Here is a 23556-nt window from a genome sequence, read left to right on the forward strand (position 1 = left end):
TGAGATTTATTTTTTTCTGAACAACAGAACGCTGGGCTGTGATTAGTCGACAGCCTCTCTGGGTTTCTGTCTCGTTTACTGGGATCAGTTCTGTGTTCACACCAAACGGGGTGCCAAGTTTCACCTTGTCTGCAGGACCGTTTTTGGTTCGGTTAATATTGGCTCAATAATAATCCGTCCTGCTGCTCTGTCGCTGCTGTTGAATTCACTAGGGCTGGACGATATGGACTAAAAGTCATATCCCGTTATATTTAGGCTGAATATCGATATACGATATATATCCTGATATTTTTATCGCAAAGTGAGAGCAAATGTTCAGTCAAAGCCAAATATGACATGTCACAAGTAGTTTTATTGAACCCGTTTGTTTAAGTGAACATAAATACTGTAGAACAACAGGAATCAAAGAAATCAAAGCTACAGAAAGTAAATAAAAATACTTAAATAAAAATAGCCTATGAAATAAAATAGGCCAATTTTTTTCTGAAATAAATATATACATATGAGGAAAGAATAATATTATTTAATGATAAATCTGAATCAAATTCATCACAACACCAAATGTAAACCAAAAGTCACGAACACTAAAACTCTCAGCAGCCTGCAGATAGAAACAGAAGAACAGAGATGTTTGTGTTCTGAGTCGTCTAAAACGCAGCTTTAGTTTAGATAAACGGATCTAAATGAGGCATAAATAACTCCAACATGATGCTGATGTGGAAACAGTCTGAATTGATGCTTTGTCAGGTTTGTCTGCAAGAACACAAAAACACTGCTGTTAAAATGATGATTTTATGAATGAAGTCTGGTTCATCAGAGAGCTGCACTCTGACTGACCTACTGTTGACGCAGGAGGTTGTAGTGACGAGACATTTTCTGATTTAGAGGTGGAAGTTGTTGCAAAGGTGCACCAACATCAGTCAGGTCCGTCTGCAAGATGACAAACAAACTACTTTTAAAATGTGTGTTTTCTGAATGCAGTTTGGTGCATCGGAGCTCTGCTTCAACGCTACAAAGAACCCAACATAAAGAGATTTATCTGATTTAATGTGAATAAACTGATGAGAAGGATGCTGAAATAACTCCAACCTGATGCTGATGAGTAAAAAGTCTGAATTGATGCTTTGTCAGGTCTGTCTGCAAGATGAGAAGAAAACTAATGTTAAAATCACTGTTTTTACTGAATGGAGTCTGTGTGCTGCTGTGTTGTCCGGCTCGACTTAACTTCGTTTGTCAACACAGCGTGCAAAAAACATGTCACATTTGGTGAAAAAACACGATTAAACCTGTGTGTGTGTGTGTGTTAGTGTGTGTGTTTGTGTGTGTGTGTGTGTGTGTGTGTGTGTGTGTGTGTGTGTGTGTGTGCACTTTCCAATCAAACGAGATCTGAAGATTTGTTGTTTCATTTTGATCCTCCAACAGTTACTGATTTGTGTCTGATTATCAGTTAATGATAATAATAATAATTATAGGCTGAACAAACTTTACATGTGAAATCACTGCTGGTGTCTTTATTCTGCCGTCAAACAGAAAATCATTGTAAAAAATCCACACTGCAATTAAAAAAAGTTGAGAATAAAATAAATCAAAATAAAAAGTTTAAACAAAACTTAAGTTTTGTCTTCACATTACCATTTTAATTACAGATTTAATTTATTTAGTTTGCTTGTTGACGTTTGAGCGTTTTTCTGTTTGATGGAATAATAAAGACACAAAATTTACTCCATAAATAGGAGAATGTGTTGCGTTTGCTGGCAAACTAAAAAAAAAGGGAAATTGCAGCTCTGCAGCTGAGACTGAGCCGAGTGTTAGAGAAACTTGTCAGATTTTGTTGTAAATATGAATCTGTAAATGAAGATGTTACTGGTTGTGTTTCAGGTTGTTTCTGCTCTTTTCCTCTGTGCTGGTTGTTTTTTATTTGTTGTTGCTGTGAGTTAACAGCAGCTGCACGTTAATTAAGCCTGACGTGATTTTATTTGTTTTAAACACAATTATCTATTTAAATGTTTCCTTTTGTGACTATTACAATCAAGCTCCGGCCTCAGGCAGCAGATTTACTTCCTGTGTTCAGACTTCAGTTCAATCTGCACAAACGTGTATGAAAAAATGTCAAAATGATCAAATAAATGTTTCATGTTTCTACGTCTGAGATTCAGTTTCATGTCCTTCAGTGTTTGAAGTTAAAACATCTGTGAAGATGTTTGTTTGTTTGTCAGCAGGATTACAGAAAAACTATCTGCACAAATTTCTTTCGCGTGAGCCGAGGAAGAGCACGGGAAGTTTTGAAGCAGAACGGAATTATATCAACTTTGATTATCATTGTAAGTCAGGGCATTTGTGGTGCGTTCATGTGCTGTCAGAAAATTAGTTCCTTACCTGGGAAACGTACACAAACACCGTGTGACAACTCGGAGAGTTAGTGAGAATTTCACGGCTCACCTGATCCGTTACCTTTGCAAGTCGTTGTTACCTAAAACCTAAAAACAGGTTTTCAACGTGTCGTTTTAAAGCTCCATAAAATATAAAACGCACAGAAATAAATGCAAAAAAATAATAAAAATACTATATTGTTACATTTATTTATTCATTTTTTTCTACATATGTATTTATTTGTAATTTATTTTTTAAAATTCCACATGTATTTATATATTTTTTTGTTTAGTTTTTTCTACATTTAAAAAAAATATTAATTCCTACATTATTTTCTGCAGGAATTTTGTCACCCAACAAGTGTAAATTAGCTGAGCGGTGCTGACAAAAAAGTATCAAAGAAATTAATGAATGAATGTAGAAAATAAATATAGAAATGAATACATAATAAATAAATACATTTATTAATAAATAAATACAGGTGGAAATATAAAAATAAATATATGAAAAATGTAGAAATGAATATTTAAATAAATGTAGAAATAAATATATTTTTAAATAAATGTAGAAATTAATACAAAATAAATACATTTATTCATAAATAAATGCAGGTGGAAATGTGAAAATGAAGGTGGAAATGAACTAAATGAAAAATGTACAAAAAATAAATAAATACAGAAATACCTAAATTAATATTAAAATAATGTAAAAATATAGAATTCCATTTTTTAAAAACATTTATTTATATAAATTTCTTTAAATGTAATTTTTCGTCCTTCATAGTTTCTACATTATGACTTTAAACTCATAAACACGTCGAAGTCAGAAGAATGACTTCCAAAAATCCTGGAGCCTGTGAACGCACCACGGACCACAGGATAAACTCTTAATTTGAAATAAATATGAATAAAACTGCAAATATTTTAACAGCAGACTAAAAAAAACAGACGCCTGGACAAGATGTTTTTTGTTTTATTACTTCAAAAATAAAATAATACTCCATCAGATTCTTTGGTCACTAAATAAAGATTTTCTGTTTAAATCTGGTCTGTTGATCTGGAATGTAAATAAACAGAAATAACAGTGTTTCTGCTGTTGGACCCACATTAAAGGAGAAAGATTTAAAACCAGTCTGAGAGACGAGTCAGCCAAGGAAGGTGGAGATGAAGACGCTAGTGTCCAGGTTGAGCGTGGCGTGCCACCAGCGATCCGGGAAGAACAGGACCTGACCGGGAGCAACGGTACATACATACATGCATTAAATACAGTGGCTTGCAAAAGTATTCATACCCCTTGGATGTTTCACCCTTTTGTTGCTTTTACACATGAAATCATGGTCGATATAATTTGGCCTTTTTAAAAAGAATTTGCAAAAAAACCCTCTTTAATATCAAAGTGAAAACAGATTTTTACAAAATAGTATAAATGAATTAAAAATCTATAAGTTAAAATAAATGATTGCATAAGTATTCATACCCTTTAAAGTAACTGAACTAATTCAACAAAGTTCCAGCTAGTGTTAGAAAAATTGCATGAGGAAACCTTGAAAATTGATAATCTGTCACTGACAGAAAAAATCTGTCACCAACAGAAAAAACCTCACCATTTTTCTGCGCATTCTTTGATGGGGAAATGAAGAGCTGGAGACGTCCAAGTTTCTCAGTTTAACAAAAGTTTTATTACAATACGTCAAAAAATGTGCACTTTACAGAGATCTCCGGGTTCAAAATTAACTCATGTCCCTGAATACAAACAGACGTGTTTCAGTTCGTGAAGTCTGAACCACGACTCCCTCCCTGGAACCCATTAAAATAACCTTACAATTGTTTACAAAACTTGCTGGTCGATTTCCTCCAGGAAGTCCCGCCTTCCCCCTCCGCTGATTCGCCAGTCTTCTTTCATACTGTCACACATCAGGCCACCTGGGCAAAACAATCACTGCAGCCCAGGACAAGGCCTTGTGACCTGCTAACAAACTTGTTATGACGAACATACTGCCTTATTATGTTCTACAGAAATATAACAAGAGCCAACTATTCTTCAGAGTTCTACATGTTCTTTTAAAGGTTAAAAAATATAAGACAGACAATACTATTTTTTGTGATTATAGAATCTTAATTAGTTTAAGCAAATGGAATATATGTAATTAAAGTAATCATAGTTTTCTACATCAATATTAACACACAAACACAATCAATGTATCAAAATCATATTGCCTGATTAATATAAATGCATAGAGATAGACATTATCAAGATTTGACCTTTGATAGTGACCTGCGTCACTCACAGAGAACAGAGACAGAGAAGCAGAAATAAAGCATAAAATAATTTACCAATATAGAAAATAATCAATTATTTTAACACTAGTTGATGCAGCAGTGTCTCAATTAGTGAAATGGAGATCACCTGAGTGCAGTTGATGTGTGTCAAGTGATCGTAGTATAAAAAAACGTATGCCTGGGAGGTCCAGTCTCTGGTTCATCACTATTCCTGCTACAATTGTACCATGAAGACAAAAGAACACTTCTAGTAACTCAGAGGAAAGATCATTGAAAAGTAGGAGTCAGGAGATGACTACAAAAAATATCCAGCTCACTGGACATCACAAAGAGTTCTGTTACACCATCATTAAGGAATGGAAGCAGTATGGCAGTATGGTTTAAATCTGCCTAGAGATGGCCGTCCTCACAATCTGAGTGACCTAACAAGAAGAAGACTGGAGAGGGAAGTCACCAAGACACCTTGGACCACTCTGCGGGAGTTATAGGCTTCGGTGGCTCAGATAGGAGAGACTGTACATACAACAACTGTTGCCCTGGTTCTTCACCAGCCGGAGCTGTATGGGAGAGAAAACAAGCTCATGAAATCTCGCCTGGAATTCACCCAAATGCATGTGGGAGACTCCAGGGTCAATTGGAAGAAGGTTCTACTGTCTGATGAGACAAAAACTGACCTTTTTGGCTATCAGACTAGACGCTATGTTTGGCGAACACCAAACACTGCACATCACCACAAACGCACCATCTCCAGCGTGAAGCATGGTGGTGGCAGCATCATGCTCTTGGGACACTTCTTAGCAGCAGGCCCTGGAAGCGTTCGGGTTAGGGTCTTCTTTTTGTCAGGTCACTCAGGTTGTGAGGACGGCCAGCTCTAGGCAGATTTAAACAAGTGCCATACTGCTTCCATTTCTTAAAGATGGTTTAACTGAACTCTTTGTGATGTCCAGTGAGATTAATTTCTTTTTTGTAGTCATCTCCTGACTTCTACTGTTCAATGATCTTTTCTCTGAGTTACTAGAAGTATTCTTTTGTCTTCATGGTACTATTGTAGCAGGAATAGTGATGTATCAGAGGCTGGACCTCCCAGACACATGTTTTTTTTATACTACGATCACTTGACACACATCAACTGTACTCAGGTGATCTCCATTACACTAACTGAGACTCTGCTGCATCAACTAGCTGGAACTTTGTTGAATTAGGTCAGTTACTTTAAAGGGTATGAATACCCTTGCAATCATTTATTTTAACTTATAGATTTTTAATTCATTTATACTATTTTGTAAAAATCTGTTTTCACTTTGATATTAAAGAGGGTTTTTTTGCAAATTCTTTTTAAAAAGGCCAAATTATATTGACCATGATTTCATGTGTAAAAGCAACAAAAGGGTGAAACATCCAAGGGGTATGAATACTTTTGCAAGCCACTGTACATCTATACATTAATGAGACAATAAATGTATAAACACATTAATGTCCCTTTAAGATAAATCCTGAAATACATTAATGAGACTATAAATATATAAATAGATTGTGTGTGTCTGTGTATCTGTGTGTGTGCGTGTCTGTGCAGCGTTCGTGCATACGACGTGCGTGTGTGCATGTGTCTGTGTGTCTGTGTGCATGAGTCTGTGTTTGTGAGTGTGTGTGTGTGTGTGTGTGTGTGTGTGTGTGTGTGTGTGAGTGTATCTGTGTGTGTGTCTAAGGTCCAGTCCCTGATATACTGTTGTAGGCGTTAACGTGTGTGTTATTGTCCTAAAGCCAACACTTCAGACGCCTTAACGTGTGCACGTGTAGACTGAAACAGGCTAAACTGTCTCATCGGTCTCACTTGGTAATACATGGACCGCTTGAACTGTGAACGCGAAGCAGCTGTTAAACTCAATATTCGTCATCATAAAGTAAATAATTATTTGTACATTGAGACGAGCGTCAGGCGTCCGCTCCGTTCGCTCGTGGCAGAACACCCGTCACCCTTTCATTATCTGGTGAACAATATGCATATTTTTCATCTTTATGCAGTGTAGACAACGCATTTAAGGCATTTTAGTTTTGTTCACTGGCATAAAATTCCCCCCATATTGTGTGTGTGTGTGTGTGTGTGTGTGTGTGTGTGTGTGTGTACCTCTCCTGGTCTGATGGTACACTCCAATGGAGCTTCGTCTCCGTTCAGGTTCGGGTACGTCTCCGTCAGCCAGGACAGAGTGGAGCGGTTTGGGTGGAAGTGAGGCTCTCTGTCAGGAGGGTAGAGAAACCAACGCTGCACACACACACACACGCAAACAGACGCACAAACACACAGCCACACACACACACACACACACACACACACACACACACACACCATGAAGAGATGATGTCACCAGACTGAACTAAAACTAAAGAACAGGAAGGTTTTATTTGTCACCTTCCTGCCGTAGATGACCTCGGAGAATCCGGGGCCGTGCCAGTGGAAGGGGACTCCTGTTCCTGCACCTGGACACAAACATCTGGATCTGTTATACCGATATATCTATTTTATATTGGGAAAATACACACAAACGCCCCGTGACAGCTCAGAAAGTTGGTGAGGATTTTGTTCCACATGTCACGGCTCAGCTGATCCGTTTTATTTGAGCTTTGTTGTCATGTAAAAACTGAAAGCAGCTTTTCAACGTGTCGTTCAAACGCTCCATAAAATATAATACTTCTGTCGCGTCCAAGTTGTTTCTACGAAGGACAAAAAGTAGAAATAAATGCATAAATGTATTTAAAAAAAAGATAAAAGTATATTAATTAATTTCACAGTTTTTTTTAATTCCACATGTATTTATTTATTTATTTTTTTCTAAATTAAAAAAAATAAATAATTCTACATTCATTAATTTATTTCTGCGGGAATTTTGTCAAGTGTAAATTAGCTGAGCGGTGCTGACAAAAAGTATCGCAGAAATTAATGAATGTAGAAATAAATATAAAATTAAATAAATGTAGAAATGAATACAAAATAAATAAATACATTTATTTATTTAAAAAAAATACAGGTGCAAATGTAAAAATAAATGTGGAAATAAACTAAATATATGAAAAATGTAGAAATAAATGAATAAATATTTAAATAAAGGTAGAAATAAATACATGTAGACATAAATAAAAATATATTTTAAAAAGAATAAGAAGAATATAAGAAGAATATCTATAAAGAGGTACTGTAGATGTTGGTGTTTGTTTGGTGCTACAGAACTCTCTGCAGCTCGTCCAGAATAAAACTGAATATTTTAGTTGTTGGAGTCAGAGAGAAACGGTTTGGTCTAAAGTCTGTGGAGCAAACCTGCGATCCCGAAGCTGTACGCTCCACCGGTGTGAGGCAGCACATAGGGAGGAGACTCGTACAGCTCGAACAAACTCTGCCACTCGGTGAAGTTATTGTCTCCAAAGAAATACAGAGTTTCTGCACAAAGAGAGACAGAACAGCTTTATCTATTAACAGTTATCTCAGGCTGATAAATACACTGGAGTTAATTTAGAGTTTTATTTAAAACCTGAAACTTTGTTTGTGTTTTTAAAGTAGGAACCAATGAGCTCAGAGCCGCAGACAGGAAGTCAGGACGCTATTAAGAGACGGACACACTCTGCTGTTGTTTGGCACATGGAGGGAATATATATTTAGATTTAGATTTATTTATTCACCTGCAGGACGAAGTGAGCTCAGCTGCAGCAGTGGTGAGGTCAATTTATAAGAAATGGTTAAAAAGTAGCTTTGGTGTATAAATAAATTAGATGTTTAATCCAAACAAGGCTTTTCCTGGTTTAATACATTTTAAATAAATAATAAAATAAAAGAAATACTAAATAAATAGTTAAATAAACATAATTCTTAGTCAACTGCTGACTGTTTAAATAAAGAAATAATAATTAAATGAATGGTTGAATAAACATCAGTATCAGTCAATTACTGACCATTTTAAATTAAAAAAGATTTATAAAAATAAATATCAGCATTAGTTAATTGCTGACCACAAAATAAAAAAATAAAATAAATAGCTAAATAAACATCAGTGTCGGTCAATTTGCTGACCATTTTAAATAAATAAAAAATAAAATAAATGGTTAAAGAAACATCAGTATCAGTAGATTCCTGGCCTGGCCCTTTAATTAAACATAAATTAAAATAAAATAAATACCTAAATAAACATCAGTATCAGCCAATATACTGACCATTTTAAATAAATAAAAAATAAAATAAAAAGTTAAATAAACATCAGTATCAGCCAATTACTGGCCATTTAAATAAATAAAAAGTTAAATAAACATCAGTATCAGTAGATTTCTGGCCCTTTAATTAAAAAATAAAATAAATAGCTAGATAAACCTTTGTATTGGCCAATTACTAACCACTTTAATGAAGAAAAAATAAAATAAGTTAAACATAAAACATATCAGTTTTAGTTAATTACTGACCATTTAAATAGATTAAATTAATAAACTAAATTAATAAATGACTGACGGGTTTCTTAGTCACCTCAAGAAAAGTTTCTGCATTGATTTGATCAGATAAAAGTTTTCCTATCACACCACATTTGGACTGTCGAGCTGCTGAAGCTGATTTTTCCGACAGATCCTTTGAACTTGAACTCACCGCTGCCGAGCGCGTCTGCAGCCTGCGGCTTCAGCAGCTCGTCCACGTACTCCTGCAGAGGGACGTCCACTGCAGCAACAGGGTCACTCATTAAACAATAAAAAAAAAACTATAAAACAAGAAACAGAATGTATGTTTCCATATGTATCTAGAAGTTTGGTACCTTTCCTGTAGGAGAAGGTGTTCGCCGTGCTGAGACGAACTCTGCGCGAACCGAACTCCTCCAGCAGACGAGACTTCGAACACGACGACCTGAACCTCTGAACACAACACATTTATTTATTTATGTATTTATTTATTTATTTATTCATGTGCAGATTTAATAAAGTAACAGAATCAAAAACGGAGCGCACCGTGTTGTCAGTGAGTCCTCTGAGGATCACCGGCCGGCTGAACGCATATCTGCACAATCAGAAAGCAATAAATCTCTCAGAATAAAATGAAGATCAATAAAAAGGAGCAAATCAGGGCGAATATATAATTAAAAATAATAATTATAACAAATATCACAAATAATTTTGTAAGGATAAATCCTAAAATAAATAAATAAAGCAATAAATGTATAATAAATGTAAATAAAAATATTTTAAAAAGTCTAAACAGATCAATAAATATCAAATACAATTTTTAATTAACCCATCTGCTGAACAAAAATAATTTCATAAAGATTGAGGTCCATAAACACATTTTTAATATTGATATTTTTAAGGGTTTAATTCATTTTACTGTTACATTATTTACTTTTTATTTTGTTTTAATTCCTTTTTATTCATGGTTGCTGAGGCGTTGCTAGGTGGTTGAGATAAAATATAATTAAATTAAATATATAAATATATATGCAAAATATTTGATTATCTGTAAGTTGTTTGGTGATAGTACAGCAAAAATATAAATAAATAAATAAATGAATAAATAATGTAACAAATAAATAGTAGTAAAGTGATATCCTACACACAATTTAAAAGATGCCTGAAAATCTTTCTGTAGCATTTTTTTTAATGAATGTTAATATTTCAATTAATTCAATTGTCAAAAAAGGATAAAATAAATTAAAAAAATTTTTTTTTTAAACTAAAATATCATACACATGCAGAAATATATATTAAATAAATTCCTATATAATATAATATACATACTTTTTTTTTTTTTTTTTTTTTTACAAATTTCTCTTATTACATTTTTATTAGGCTATTTTTCTATACATTTTCTTATATTTCCACATTTTCAAATTACTTATTTATCCTTTCGTTTATTCTCCTTTACATTTCCAATTATTTATTTATTCCTCTCTTTTATTTACTTATTTATCTTCTCATGCATTCCTCTTTTTATTTCCATATTTCACTTGCCTGTCCTGCAGCTTTCTGGCTCTCTTTAATAAACAGGATGTGCAGCTGCATGTTATATTTTGTGATATATGAGTAAATATTTAAATCATGAATCAAATTACTAGTTTAAAACCTTTCTATGAACTGTTGGTGCGAGAGCGACGAGCCGTCCAACACGTCGATGTTACAGACGCCTTCATCCTCCAACCTGAAGTCTGACGGTAGCCACCTGAACACAAACAACAAACAAACAAGATCATTTCAGTTTTAGTTTATTTTAATGTCAGGTTCAGAAGAGTTTAGTTTTATTTAAGTCATGAATTTTTTTTCAATGTTGTCATAAACTTCAAAATAATTTATTCCATGTAAGATTTCACATTTTGTTTTCTTACACTTTTATATTTACACTCTTAGTTCCTGCTTTGTGTTTCTGCTCAGAAATCTTCTCTTATCTACATTCAATGTAACATGGATGCCTGTTTATTTTCACTTTACATGCATTATTCTACTTTTTGTCTGAATTATTTTTTTACTTTTACTTGCTTCAGTGAGTTTTTGATGTTTAAAAAAAATATGGGGACTAGTATATAAATAATATTAAAAGGAGCCAGGGGATTATTTATGAAGAGACAGTGTACTGTTGCCCCACTGTATATTAATAAAAATATATTACGTTTCTTGAGTTTTACATGTATGCTTTATTATTGCTAAATTTACATTTATAAACACAAAAATGACCAACACAATTATTATATATGTATTATAAAATTAATAAATGTATTTATTTATGTTTGAATCATTTTTTCACCTTTAACTTCGGTGACTTCTTGTTACTTAAAAAATACACAGAGGCTAGTATATAAATAATGTTAAATAATATATAATGAAAAAGAGCCTGGGGATTATTTATCACAGGACAAAGATATTATAAAACACATATATTATTTTAAATTATATATTAAGTGTCCTGAGTTTTACATGTTGCTCTTCGGGGAAAAAACAAAATATTTTATTGCTAAATTTACATTTATAAACAAAAAAAAACTATGTATTTATTACAAAATTAATACATTTATTTATTTTTGTTTGAATCATTTTTTCACTTTTTAACTTAAGTGAGTTCTTGTTACTTAAAAAAATTACATGGGGGCTAGTATATGAATAATAATAAATGATATAATATACAATGAAAAGGAGCCAGGGGTTTATCACACAAAAATACTAGAAAACATTTATATTATTTTAAAATGTATATATTAAGTGACTTGAGCTTCTCATGCTGCTCTTCAGAAAAAAATAAAACAAAAATATTTTTATTGTTAAATTTACATTTATAAACACAAAAAATTACATTAATATATTTATTATAAAATTAATACAGATATTTATTTATTTTTTTACCTGCTTCAGTGACTTCTTGTTGCTTAAAAAATACATAGGGGTTAATATAAAATTAATGTAAAATAATATAATATACAACTTAATCATTATATATTTATTATAAAATTAATACATATATTTGTTTTTTAATTATTTTTTCACTTTGACTTGCTTCAGTGACTTCTTGTTGTTTAAATAATACACGGAGGCTAGTATAAAAAATAATATTAAGAGCCGGTGGTTTATCACACAAAAATATAATATATAATTAATATATAAAACTCTTATTAATTAAACAATGTATAATAACAAATGACTTGAGTTTCACATGTTGCACTTCAGGACAACAACAAAACAAAATATCCATATTAATACTATTGTAAAATTTACATTTGTAAACACAATAATGACCAACTTAACCATGATCAAATGTATTATAAAATTAAATCATTAATGCATAATGTCAAGACTTTAAACTAAACTAGACTTTAAAGTTTGACAATAAAACCAGTTTCTATACATTAATAACAGGAAGATCAGTTCGTGTTTGTTTTTATTAAATGATGTGACCCCCCCAAAAAACTCTGAAACGTTTAAATCTCGTTTTTTACGTTTTTAACCTTCAACCCACAGAAATCTGAATGTAGTCTGGTGAAGCTCTGTGGATCGGCGCCACATTCACCACATGTACAGCTGATATAATGTTAAAATCAAACATGTAAACACTGTAACAGGAGTGGAGACACGTGTCGGTCCCGTGTTTACCGGTTCACGGACTCACCAGCCGCCTCCGTCCGCTGACGGCTCCGCTGCCTTCAGGACCATCAGACACATCACAGCGAACCGGAAGCATGAAGTTAATGCAGCCGAGATACAGTCCATTCAAAACTCTGACAGATAAAACACAAATATAACGAAATTTAGCACGAAATGCAGTAAATATGTCGCATTCTGTCTGAGAATACAGAGATTTGTCTTCTCGCTTCCGGTCTGAGAGCCAATCACAAACCACCACATTCATCTGACGGCGTGCTGCGTTCAAGCTCAGTGGGAACTAAGAGCTTCACAACTCACCACCGAGAAAGTTTAAATACAATTAATAATAATGACACTAAACCCTATTGTCTGAACCAAATGCTCAGTTGCCTGAACCCACTGATTGAATCAATCACTCTTTTGGCAAAACCATAAGCACTTTTCACCTGTTTAGACACAACTTGCCAACACATTTTCATTGTGATGCACCCGTGCTGCATAATGGTGAGCACAGGTGACAAAAGTCAAACACAATTAGCACAAGGGTCACCACTTGAACATAACAACTCAAAATTGATCGCACTTGTGGCTGATGATGTGAGGGAACATATAAGCCAGTTCAGAGCACTGTTTTGTGAGGCCCTACAATAGATTGAAATCTGAGAGGAAGAGTTTGTGTGAGAGGAGGTCAAGGGGGTCGTGGAGGTCGAGGTGGTCAGCGAAGACAAAGAACAGTAATATCTGATGAAATCAGAGCTTCTGTGATTGGCCATGTTCTTGTTCATGGTATGAGCATGAGGGAGGCCGGACAAATGGTGCAACCAAACATCTGTAGATTCACTGTGTCCACCAGAATCCGAAGATTTAGAGAAGAGAACAGGTAATTACCTTTTTTGACATTATAGTACAGTATGTAAATGTTGACAGCAATTACTGTATGACATACTATATACTGTACCACAGTATACTGTAAGTAAATATATGTTTCAGTACCTCACTGTACCAATGTACTGTAGTATTGTAATGGAGGGTTGGTCTGTTTGTAGGCCCAGTATTTCATGTATATTTTTTTGCAACATGCATTTAGCCTACAGTGAACAAAAACTGTAGTCACTTTACAAGAAAAACTGCTAAATATTCTCTAATTGCAAATGCAGCTTTTGAAATATGTATTATTTATATTTAATAAGTATTTTGTGTTAAGTACAATAAAGGGCTTTTTAAGGAATTATTTGTTTGTTTTATAACTTTTTGAAAATACACAATTTTTTATCAAAAAACTAATAGAAAGTTTCTAGATTACTTCAGTATAATAATAGTAATAATAATAATGATAATAATAATAATAATAATAATAATAATGATATAATACACTTCATAGAGACAAAAAAAAGAATAATTCAAATGTTCAGAAAAGAAAATATTTTATTTAAAATATTACAGTTAAACAGCTAAACACATTATATTTCTAATATGTGACTAAATGTAACATTATATAAACATTTATAATAATGGAATATATTATTATGTAAATTGTATCACTTTATATCAAAACAAGCGATCTGACTAAATGTAAATGTTTTTTTGCTAAGTGTAACAAATATAAAAGTTGCAGTGATTAATTAATAATTAATAGCAGATTGAAGGTAATATAGTCGACATAAACACAAAAATCACAGAACTTCTTCTTCTAAAATTCACAGTCAGTGCAAAAGTTTGATTTCATTGCAACATTTGTGCTCCAAAAGAAATAAAACAAAAATTAAAATAGAATAAAATTCTTCAAGTAAAAACTTTTGAACACAGAATTATTTTCTGCATGTTTGAAAATTAAATGTATTAATTAAGATTATTTTTACTTTGTTCTATTTCAAGTTATTTCTGCAACCACAAATAAAAAACATCAGTTCATTCATTGATTTTGAATGGATCAATGTTAATAATCAGTTTTAGTCGCAGCCAAATGTTCTCTGAATGCAGCTTCTAAAATATGAATTTTAAGTTTTACTTTTGAAATATTTTATGTGTTTGTTTCTTGTGCAAAACAGAAAAGCAGAGGAAATTAAAAAAGACGAAATGAAAGTTTGAACGATAAAAAGCTTTTTAAGGAATTAAGATGTTTATCAAGATCAAGATGTTTCTCCGGAAACATTTCCACATTAATTTCTGCTTTAAAAAAAATCTGAATGAATGGAGGCAGCGATGATGCAGCGATACTGACTCTGCATGAATAATAATAACAACTATAATGAATAATAATCATCTTTATGAGAGCACAAAGAGCGACAGGAGGACGGGGAGCAGGGACAGCAGCAGAGGGACGGACAGAGACACCAGGCTTGACGTCCCGGCCGAGGACACGAAGCCCAGATCGCCAACGTGTCCGCTGATCCAGCTCTGGTACTGGGACACGCGGCTGTAAACTCCGGGGAAGTTGGGCTGCGCGCAGCCTCGTCCGAAGCTCACCACCCCGACCAGGATCCACCTGGAGCCGTTATTGTAGACCAGCGGGCCGCCGGAGTCTCCCTGAGCGGGTCAGAGGTAGTCAGATTACTGCACTGCTGTACAAGTACCAATACTGCACTACAAGTACTAATACTGCACTACAGTACAAGTACTAATACTGCACTACAAGTACTAATACTGCACTACACTACAAGTACTAATACTGCACTACACTACAAGTACTAATACTGCACTACAAGTACTAATAATGCACTACAAGTACTAATACTGCACTACAGTACAAGTACTAATACTGCACTACAGTACAAGTACTAATACTGCACAACAGTACAAGTACTAATACTGCACTACAAGTACTAATACTGCACTAGAAATACCAATATTGCACTACAAGTACTAATACTGCATTACAAGTACTAATACTGCACTACACTACAAGTACTAATACTGCACTACAAGTACTAATACTGCACTACAAGTACTTATACTGCACTACAAGTACTAATACTGCATTACAAGTACTAATACTGCACTACACTACAAGTACTAATACTGCACTACACTACAAGTACTAATAATGCACTACAAGTACTAATACTGCACTACAGTACAAGTACTAATACTGCACTACAAGTACTAATACTGCACTACAAGTACAAGTACTAATACTGCACTACAAGTACTAATACTGCACTACAGTACAAGTACTAATACTGCACTACAAGTACTAATAATGCACTACAAGTACTAATACTGCACTACAGTACAAGTACTAATACTGCACTACAGTACAAGTACTAATACTGCACAACAGTACAAGTACTAATACTGCACTACAAGTACTAATACTGCACTAGAAATACCAATATTGCACTACAAGTACTAATACTGCATTACAAGTACTAATACTGCACTACACTACAAGTACTAATACTGCACTACAAGTACTAATACTGCACTACAAGTACTTATACTGCACTACAAGTACTAATACTGCATTACAAGTACTAATACTGCACTACACTACAAGTACTAATACTGCACTACACTACAAGTACTAATAATGCACTACAAGTACTAATACTGCACTACAGTACAAGTACTAATACTGCACTACAAGTACTAATACTGCACTACAAGTACAAGTACTAATACTGCACTACAAGTACTAATACTGCACTACAGTACAAGTACTAATACTGCACTACAAGTACTAATACTGCACTACAGTAAAAGTCCTTCAGAACATCTGCAGCTTCAATGGTAAACGTGTGTGCTGACTCACCTGACAGGAGTCCTTCCCGCCCTCCTCCAGACCGGCACAGATCATGTTGTTGGTGATCGGGTCGTAGGATTCGCTGCACTTACTGTTAGACACGATGGGGACGCTCACTTCCTGCAGCTGCCCAGGGAATGGAAGAGGAACTGAAGAAGAAGAGGAGACACAAACAGTTGATCAGAGCTCTTGTGTTGTGTTGCTGCTTATTGTGAATCTAGTGTCATCCTCTGAATGCTTTAGGTCTCTAGTTTGTGGTTGTAAAGTTTCATGAGGCTATGATTATCCTAGAGGTCACAGCAGCTCATTTTATACACTGAACTCAAGTTTAACTCACTAATATCATCACACATGAAGAACATTGGGCTCATTGAAGCCACAAGAGTCTCAGCTTTCCAGTCAGACCCGATTTATGCAGCTCACAGACTGTAGTGTCTGCCCCAAACAGCTTCTGATAAAGTGCATAAAGTGGGCATGTCACATCTAGAAACGGCTCAAATAGATTTAATAAAGTATCATATGAAACAGAGAAAAGCAGCCAGGGGTCACACACAGATTTATTTCTTGTTGTGTCTCCCAATTTATGCATCTCACACTGTTTAAACACATTTATACTAAATGCAAAGAACGAGTATAAAGTGGGCATGTCTGTTTTTCCTTTTTGAAAATTTAGCCAGAACATTTCTTTCACCTTCTTCTCGACAACATATAGAGATTGAACAAAACTGGGAGAGTCTCAGCTTTCCAGTCAGAGCTGATTTATGCAGCTCACAGACTTTTTAGGGACCCCAGAATGCACAAAGATTCACATACAAGAGGGGAATTTGGGCAAGAGTATCAGCTTTGGATTATAAAACTGCAGGTTTCTGCACCAAACTGCATGTAATCAGCATAAAGTGGGCATGACTGTAAAGAGATTTGTGTATACCCGTAAAACACATTTTCATTCAATAATTTCACCCACTTCCTAACCTGATATCATGACATAGTTGGTACCGATGTATTCCTTAGATCTTGTTTCCTATTATATGAGTCTCAGATTTCCAGTCAGTCCCGATTTATGCAGCTCACAGACTGTTTAGGGACCCCAGGATGCACAAATATTTAAATCCACCATTTTCAACACATTTCTATGCATGGAATCCGCATAAAGTGGGCATGTCTCTGAAGAGAAGACTTGTGGGCACTCGTATAACCCATTTTCATTCACATATCTTGAGAAAGATGTCAAGGGACCCCATGAAAATAGCCATATGGATTCATTGAATCCACAAGAGTCTCAGCTTTCCAGTCAGACCCAATTTATGCAGCTCACAGACTATTTAGGGATCCCAGATGCACAATTATTCACATACAAGAGGCAAATATGTGCAAAAAAATATCGCCTTTGGATTAGAAAACTGCAGGTTTCTTTCCAGTTAGACGTGTTGTTAAGTGTTGTTAAAAGCTCTATTGTTAAAGCTCTCACAGCGTGACTCAGGGTGACTCAACTCTCTTTACACAAAGGGACTGTTTGTCACCTTAAAAAGCTCTGACAGGACGTCTTCACCTGAAACAACTGGTGATGTCGCCTGGCAGGCGATTGAGACACCTGTTGTGACATCACTGGGGGTGTGGCCGTTGGAGGTGTGGACGATATTTTTACTTTTTGCTGAGTCACTCTTCATGAATAATCAGAACAAAAGATGAACTGCTATTATAATGTTCTTGAATGAAATAAACCTTTTGAATGGCAGTTTGTTTGCAAAATGCCACTGTAGTTTTCTATATTTAAAAAAAAAATAAAAATGCTATAAAATATTATATAATATAATTTTCCACTTTCACTGAATTAAATAATTTAACCAACATTAATCCTGATCATAACCACTTAATATTAAATAAATGTAACCCTTTAAATGTCAGTGTGTTTACATAACTCCACTGTAGTTTTTTAAAATATTAAAACAAAATATATTCTATTTAAAACTTGATTTTATGTACACCAAATACCTTCTTAAAACCCCTATAAAGTATTATATTATTATTTTAGTTTTTATACTTTTTCTTCCTAAAACTGCTATAAAATACTAAATATTTGTGTTATTTCTCATTAAATATAGATAAATATCAATTTGTATAATAATACTACTACTAATAATAATAATACTAATAAACACAAACATTTTGATTATTTTCTTCTTTTTTATAAGAGCTCCGAAACCACGAACAAAAGAATCAAATCTAGAAAAAATCTCACAACCTCCCCATTCCATTAAACATTTTAAAGTGCAATACATTTTAAAATAAACTCACTGTCGGTTCCGATGGTGCCCCATCCGGTGACCCAGCACGTCGTCCCGGCAGCGAACTCACTGCCTTCCGCCGGCAGACACACCGGGCGGATGTAGTTGGTGAAGCTGACGGGCGAGGAGAGTTGCAGCAGGGCGATGTCGTTATCACTCGTGGAGGAGTCGTAGTCGGGATGTCTGATGACCTGAGACAGTGAGCGGGACTCCTCGTTGGAGTTAAACTGCTGTTGGGTCTCACGTCCGAGATAAACGGTGAAACCGGACGTGCTGGAGCTGAGAAACAGAGCACGGCGTTTAAAGTTAGAAATACATGCGTGTGGAGTCCCACAAGGTTCCGTACAGGCCCCGGTTCTTTCCTTTTTAACATTATTTTATTCATTTATTTCTTTTTAATGATACCAACTGGTATTGTATTATATATCGTTGGAAAACCTGATCAGTCACAAAAGTCCAAGAAATAAAAATTGAACAATATAGAAATAGCAAAAAAACGTTTTTAGAAATAGGTAGCCAAGCAACCAGGACCAGGTGGCGGCCACCAATCAGAGCAGAGTAATCAACTGCAACCAACTGCTCCTGTGACATTTTACACCACTTAGAGAGAGAGAAAAACAGCTGAAAGTGCCCCTCGAACAGAAAGCATTTTTGGCCAAACTGTAGCTCCTATCAATGAACCAACTTCACTTTGAGCATCCTGAGTTCTTCTTTAATGTCTACATATGTGTTTTGTGAAGAAAAATGAAGAAATTGTTTTTTTTAGAGTGATCAGAATAAACTGGTACCTCTGCTTTCCTCCAGAAATGTTCCCTCCTTTTTACCATGGCGGTCTATGAGGCTGTGGGTGCGTGTTGGTGGATCATCTGTGCGTCCTACGCCCAAACTGTAACTCTGACAGCTTTACCAGACCAATGTGAGTGAGAAGACCAATCTTCCTACATTTCTCTGTATAAATTATTTCTGTAGAGTGGCATCTGCGGCCTTGAGCACAGTTTCTAAAAAAATTTTTTGACTACATTCTCCACATTGGGGGGATTTTTTGATGTGTTTTTGCCGAATGACTTGAAAACCGTTTGCCGAAACCCTTACAAAAGTCATAGCACACTTGTCATGGCGGAGCCGGTCGATTTGGATACCTTTTTGCTCTTACAAGCACACTCAATAAAATAAATAATACAGTGTATGAGGTGAAGTTTGAAGATGAAAACCACGTTTGTTTGTTTTTATTAATGGAACAACGATCAAAATAGTTTCCAATGAATTATTTTGGGATAATTATGACACTATAATAAATTTATATTACGATGACTGTTTTTCATGTTTGGTCTCACCTGGAGAAGCAGTGAGCGGCCGTCAACACCCACTGGTTGTTGATCAGTGATCCGCCACAGAAATGTGATCCGAACCTGTGCAGACTGGCCTGCCAGGGCCACGCCCCCGCGACGGCCACATCTCCGCCCACAATCTTCGTGTTGAGCGGCGCTGAGCCACAAACTGCAGGGGTCAAAGGTCACGTGAGCTCAGAGGGCAGATGGAAGAATTTACAGCTCTCATACATTATATAGCATTTACTGTTTATTTAACCCTCTGAACCCCAACGAGCAGTTTCAAGGTGTTTTTTGTGCTCTTTTTACATTCTCCTCTCTGTGTCCTTGTATCTCACTGGAATATATAAAATCTCTATAAATCTATAAATCCTGCAGCTCTGTGGAATCAGCACAATCAGAACAACTCAAACATATTTTTGTGCAGAATAGCAGTTAGAATGACAGAAATCAGAAAAAAGTAAAATTTGTCTGACAAATTTTTTTTTTTAAATTGGAATAAAATAGAATTTATATATAAACACTTTTGTGAGTATAAATACGGTAAATAAATAAATATGGGATAATAAATCAATTACCGCTAATAAATAAATGTGCAATAATTAAACAATAACCTGAAAAAAAAGTGGAATAATAAAACAATAATTACCTGAAATAAATAAATTAATATGGAATAATAAAACAATAATCACCTGAAATAAATAAGTAAATAAATGAAGAATAATTAAACAATAATCACCTGAAATAAATAAATACATGTGGAATAATAAAACAATAATCACCTGATATAAATAAATAAATGTGGAATAATAAAACAATAATCACCTGAACTAAATAAATAAATGTGGAATAATTAAACAATAATCCCCCTGAAATAAATAAATTAATATGGAATAATTAAATAATTGCCAGAAATAAATAATGTGGCATTATAAAATAAATATCCTAAAAAATAAAAATGTGGAAATATAATAAAGAGTCCCTGAGATGAATAAAGTGGCTCTAGTATTTTAATAAATACATGTGCTGACTGATTTATATCTGTATGTTTTTCTGTCTTTATGAAAGATGAAACTCACCGTCTGACTGAGCGTCACCACCTGTGAAAGACACAAAGAATAGCTGTTACTTGCATGAAAGCTCCTGTTGTGGTATTATTGTTCATTCAGAAGCGTGTTTACACTTTCAGAGAGGTTGCTAAAGAAACAAAACCAACTGGTTGTTCACTGATTCTCTGAGATTAGGATCTGATCTTGTTCCTCTGAAGTGGCTGGGTGAGGCTGCTATGTATGGAATGATTCAAACAAAAGGTTTCTGACAAAACACGTCTGTTGTACGAAGATGAAGAGACAATTACAGAATCTCATTCAGGATCCTTTACTTTGTGCTTAAATCCTTCAACTACATTTGTCTGACAGGCAGCCTTCACACATTAATAACATCCTGACACCTTCTTACAGGGTGTGGGGACCTGAAGATTAACACTGTGACTCAACATGTTCTGCTCATCAATCTGTAATAGAAACTAGAAAACTTCACAAAAAACTCTGACTCTGGCCCATGACTCTCATCCATACATTATTGACACAGCCGAGTAGTTTACAGTATATTATCTTTACTGTTACTGAGGTATGTGATAGATCAAGCTTTCAACATGTGTGTGTTCATATGAGTGAACAAATAGGCTGTTAAGAATGTACCATTGACAGGTTGCTTAGAAATATTGTGAAAGGGCATAAGAAATAAACTGCATTGCCTCGAGCGCAGTTTCCAAATTTATTTTTTGACAAATTTTTCCCTCCTTCTCCACTCTAGCAATGACGTCATTCACTCTAGCCTCTCCATAGGGTAACATTGGAGGGATTTTTTGGCATGTTTTTGATGAATAATTTAAAAACCGTTTGCCAAAACCCTTAGAAAAGTCACAGCACACTTGTCATGGCCGGGCCGGTCGATTTGATACCTTTTTAGTGTGCGTACGACCAAAACTCTTGGAGGAGTAGTCGACCGATAAAAACACGGAGGAAGCGGAAGAATAAGAAGAAGCCTGCTCCTTCAAGCACACTCAACTAATCAATTCATACATTGCTGTGGCAAATTTGGGGTTAAAAAAGCATGTGCGACACACATTTGGTGCCAGATTCTGCCTTTTTTTGTTGAGAATGGAGACAAATGTTGAAACCTTCTCTAGAATCCCACATTCAGACTAAGACCTTTAGAACAGCAGGAACTCCTGCTAATCCAACTTTTGACATTTAGTAGATTTGTGTATTTTGTGCAATTGTATGTCTTTGTTGTGTTGCCTGCTGCCCTTATTGTCAACAAACTCAAGTACTGTAGTTAAGTATAACTTCGAGGTACTTGTTCTTTACTCGAGTATTTTCATCTTCTGTAACTTTGTACTTCTGCTCGGCTATTTTTAGAGGCAAATATTGTACTTTTTACTTTCCAGGTCAAGATTTAACATAAAAACATGATAAATTTAAAGTTATTATACGTGTTTTTTTAATTTAAACTTACTGAAGTAAGGTTTGAATGCAGGACTTTAACTCGTAGTGGAGTAATTCTGCAGCGTGGTGTTAGTACTTTTACTGAAGTTAAAACTCTGAATATGCTGATCCTAGAGGTCACAGCAGCTCATTTTATACACTGAGCAAGTTTCACTGACTAACATCATCAAACATGAAGAACATTGGGTTCATAAAGTGTTCATGTCTGTAAAAAGACTAATGACAACATAAACACATTTTCAATCAGACATATGGAAATGTCATTTTATAATCATGAAGGAAAATTAATTCAAATATCATTCATATAAACATAACTGAGAAGTGACGGAAGCAAGATTTGGCTCAGTGACTCAAGTTTCAATGCTGACAGTCAACGAAGAGTCGAACTGGATGATCTGGATTTTCATGCTCAGTTAAATACTTTTGATGTGACTACGAATAGAAACTGTCTCTGACCTCATATCACCTGTCAGTGTTTCACATCCTCACACTCATTACATGAAACTGAGCTTATTTGAATGTCAAATTTATACTAATTTTTATCACCTGTGGGTATAAACAGACAGGAAAAACTCCTGAGAGAATACATATAAACTCTGAATTTGCTGTAAGTGGATAATTACACAGAAATACAACTGTTAATGTATTCTATTTGTATCCCTTTTCATAATAATTACAGATTATTAATGCTGGCACTCACCTGTGGCGGTTAAAACCAGGAGCAGCAGAGCAAAAACTGACAGCTTCACCACCATCATGGCAATCTTCTGACTGATGAGGCTCTGCGGGAGACTCACCTGCCGACCTGTCAGGTTTAAAGCCACGCCTCACATACCACACACACCTCTCTGTGTCAACATGGCACACCGCAACATGCGGGTTTCTTTGCATTACCTCTGTTTACTTAATTTTACACATTTAGTGTACAGCAAACCTTACACAGGTGCATCTCAATGAATT

At 34.8% G+C, this 23556-nt stretch overlaps 2 protein-coding genes across 2 annotated transcripts; both read right to left on the reverse strand.

Annotated features, from left to right (window-relative positions):
- Positions 1-3326: 3326 nt before the first annotated feature.
- jmjd8 (jumonji domain containing 8) lies at positions 3327-13007 on the reverse strand. The gene is made up of 9 exons (XM_059347087.1): positions 12757-13007; positions 10729-10824; positions 9621-9669; positions 9431-9527; positions 9268-9336; positions 7960-8079; positions 7057-7124; positions 6775-6909; positions 3327-3595 (listed from the first exon to the last, which is right to left on the reverse strand). Exons 1-9 carry the CDS (start codon positions 12855-12857, stop codon positions 3515-3517), a joined length of 816 nt encoding a protein of 271 aa, XP_059203070.1. The 5' UTR covers positions 12858-13007; the 3' UTR covers positions 3327-3514.
- A 1989-nt stretch (positions 13008-14996) lies between these two features.
- Positions 14997-23351, reverse strand: LOC131983299 (trypsin-like). Its single transcript, XM_059348010.1, has 6 exons — positions 23297-23351; positions 21166-21186; positions 20093-20255; positions 18769-19037; positions 16483-16622; positions 14997-15257 (listed from the first exon to the last, which is right to left on the reverse strand). The coding sequence occupies exons 1-6, from the start codon at positions 23349-23351 to the stop codon at positions 14997-14999; spliced, it is 909 nt and encodes a 302-aa protein (XP_059203993.1).
- Positions 23352-23556: the final 205 nt, after the last annotated feature.

This window comes from Centropristis striata, chromosome 13, assembly GCF_030273125.1.
Source record: "Centropristis striata isolate RG_2023a ecotype Rhode Island chromosome 13, C.striata_1.0, whole genome shotgun sequence".
NCBI lineage: Eukaryota > Metazoa > Chordata > Actinopteri > Perciformes > Serranidae > Centropristis > Centropristis striata.

Coding starts and splice junctions, on each gene's coding strand:
- jmjd8 (XM_059347087.1), bottom strand. CDS start 12,857: ATGGACTGTATCTCGGCTGCATTAACTTCATGCTTCCGGTTCGCTGTG. Junction 9,528..9,620: donor GAGGACTCACTGACAACACG/GTGCGCTCCGTT, acceptor TGTTGTGTTCAG/AGGTTCAGGTCGTCGTGTTC. Junction 8,080..9,267: donor TGCAGACGCGCTCGGCAGCG/GTGAGTTCAAGT, acceptor CTCTTTGTGCAG/AAACTCTGTATTTCTTTGGA.
- LOC131983299 (XM_059348010.1), bottom strand. CDS start 23,351: ATGGTGGTGAAGCTGTCAGTTTTTGCTCTGCTGCTCCTGGTTTTAACC. Junction 20,256..21,165: donor TGGTGACGCTCAGTCAGACG/GTGAGTTTCATC, acceptor TGACCCCTGCAG/TTTGTGGCTCAGCGCCGCTC. Junction 19,038..20,092: donor GCCGCTCACTGCTTCTCCAG/GTGAGACCAAAC, acceptor TCTGTTTCTCAG/CTCCAGCACGTCCGGTTTCA.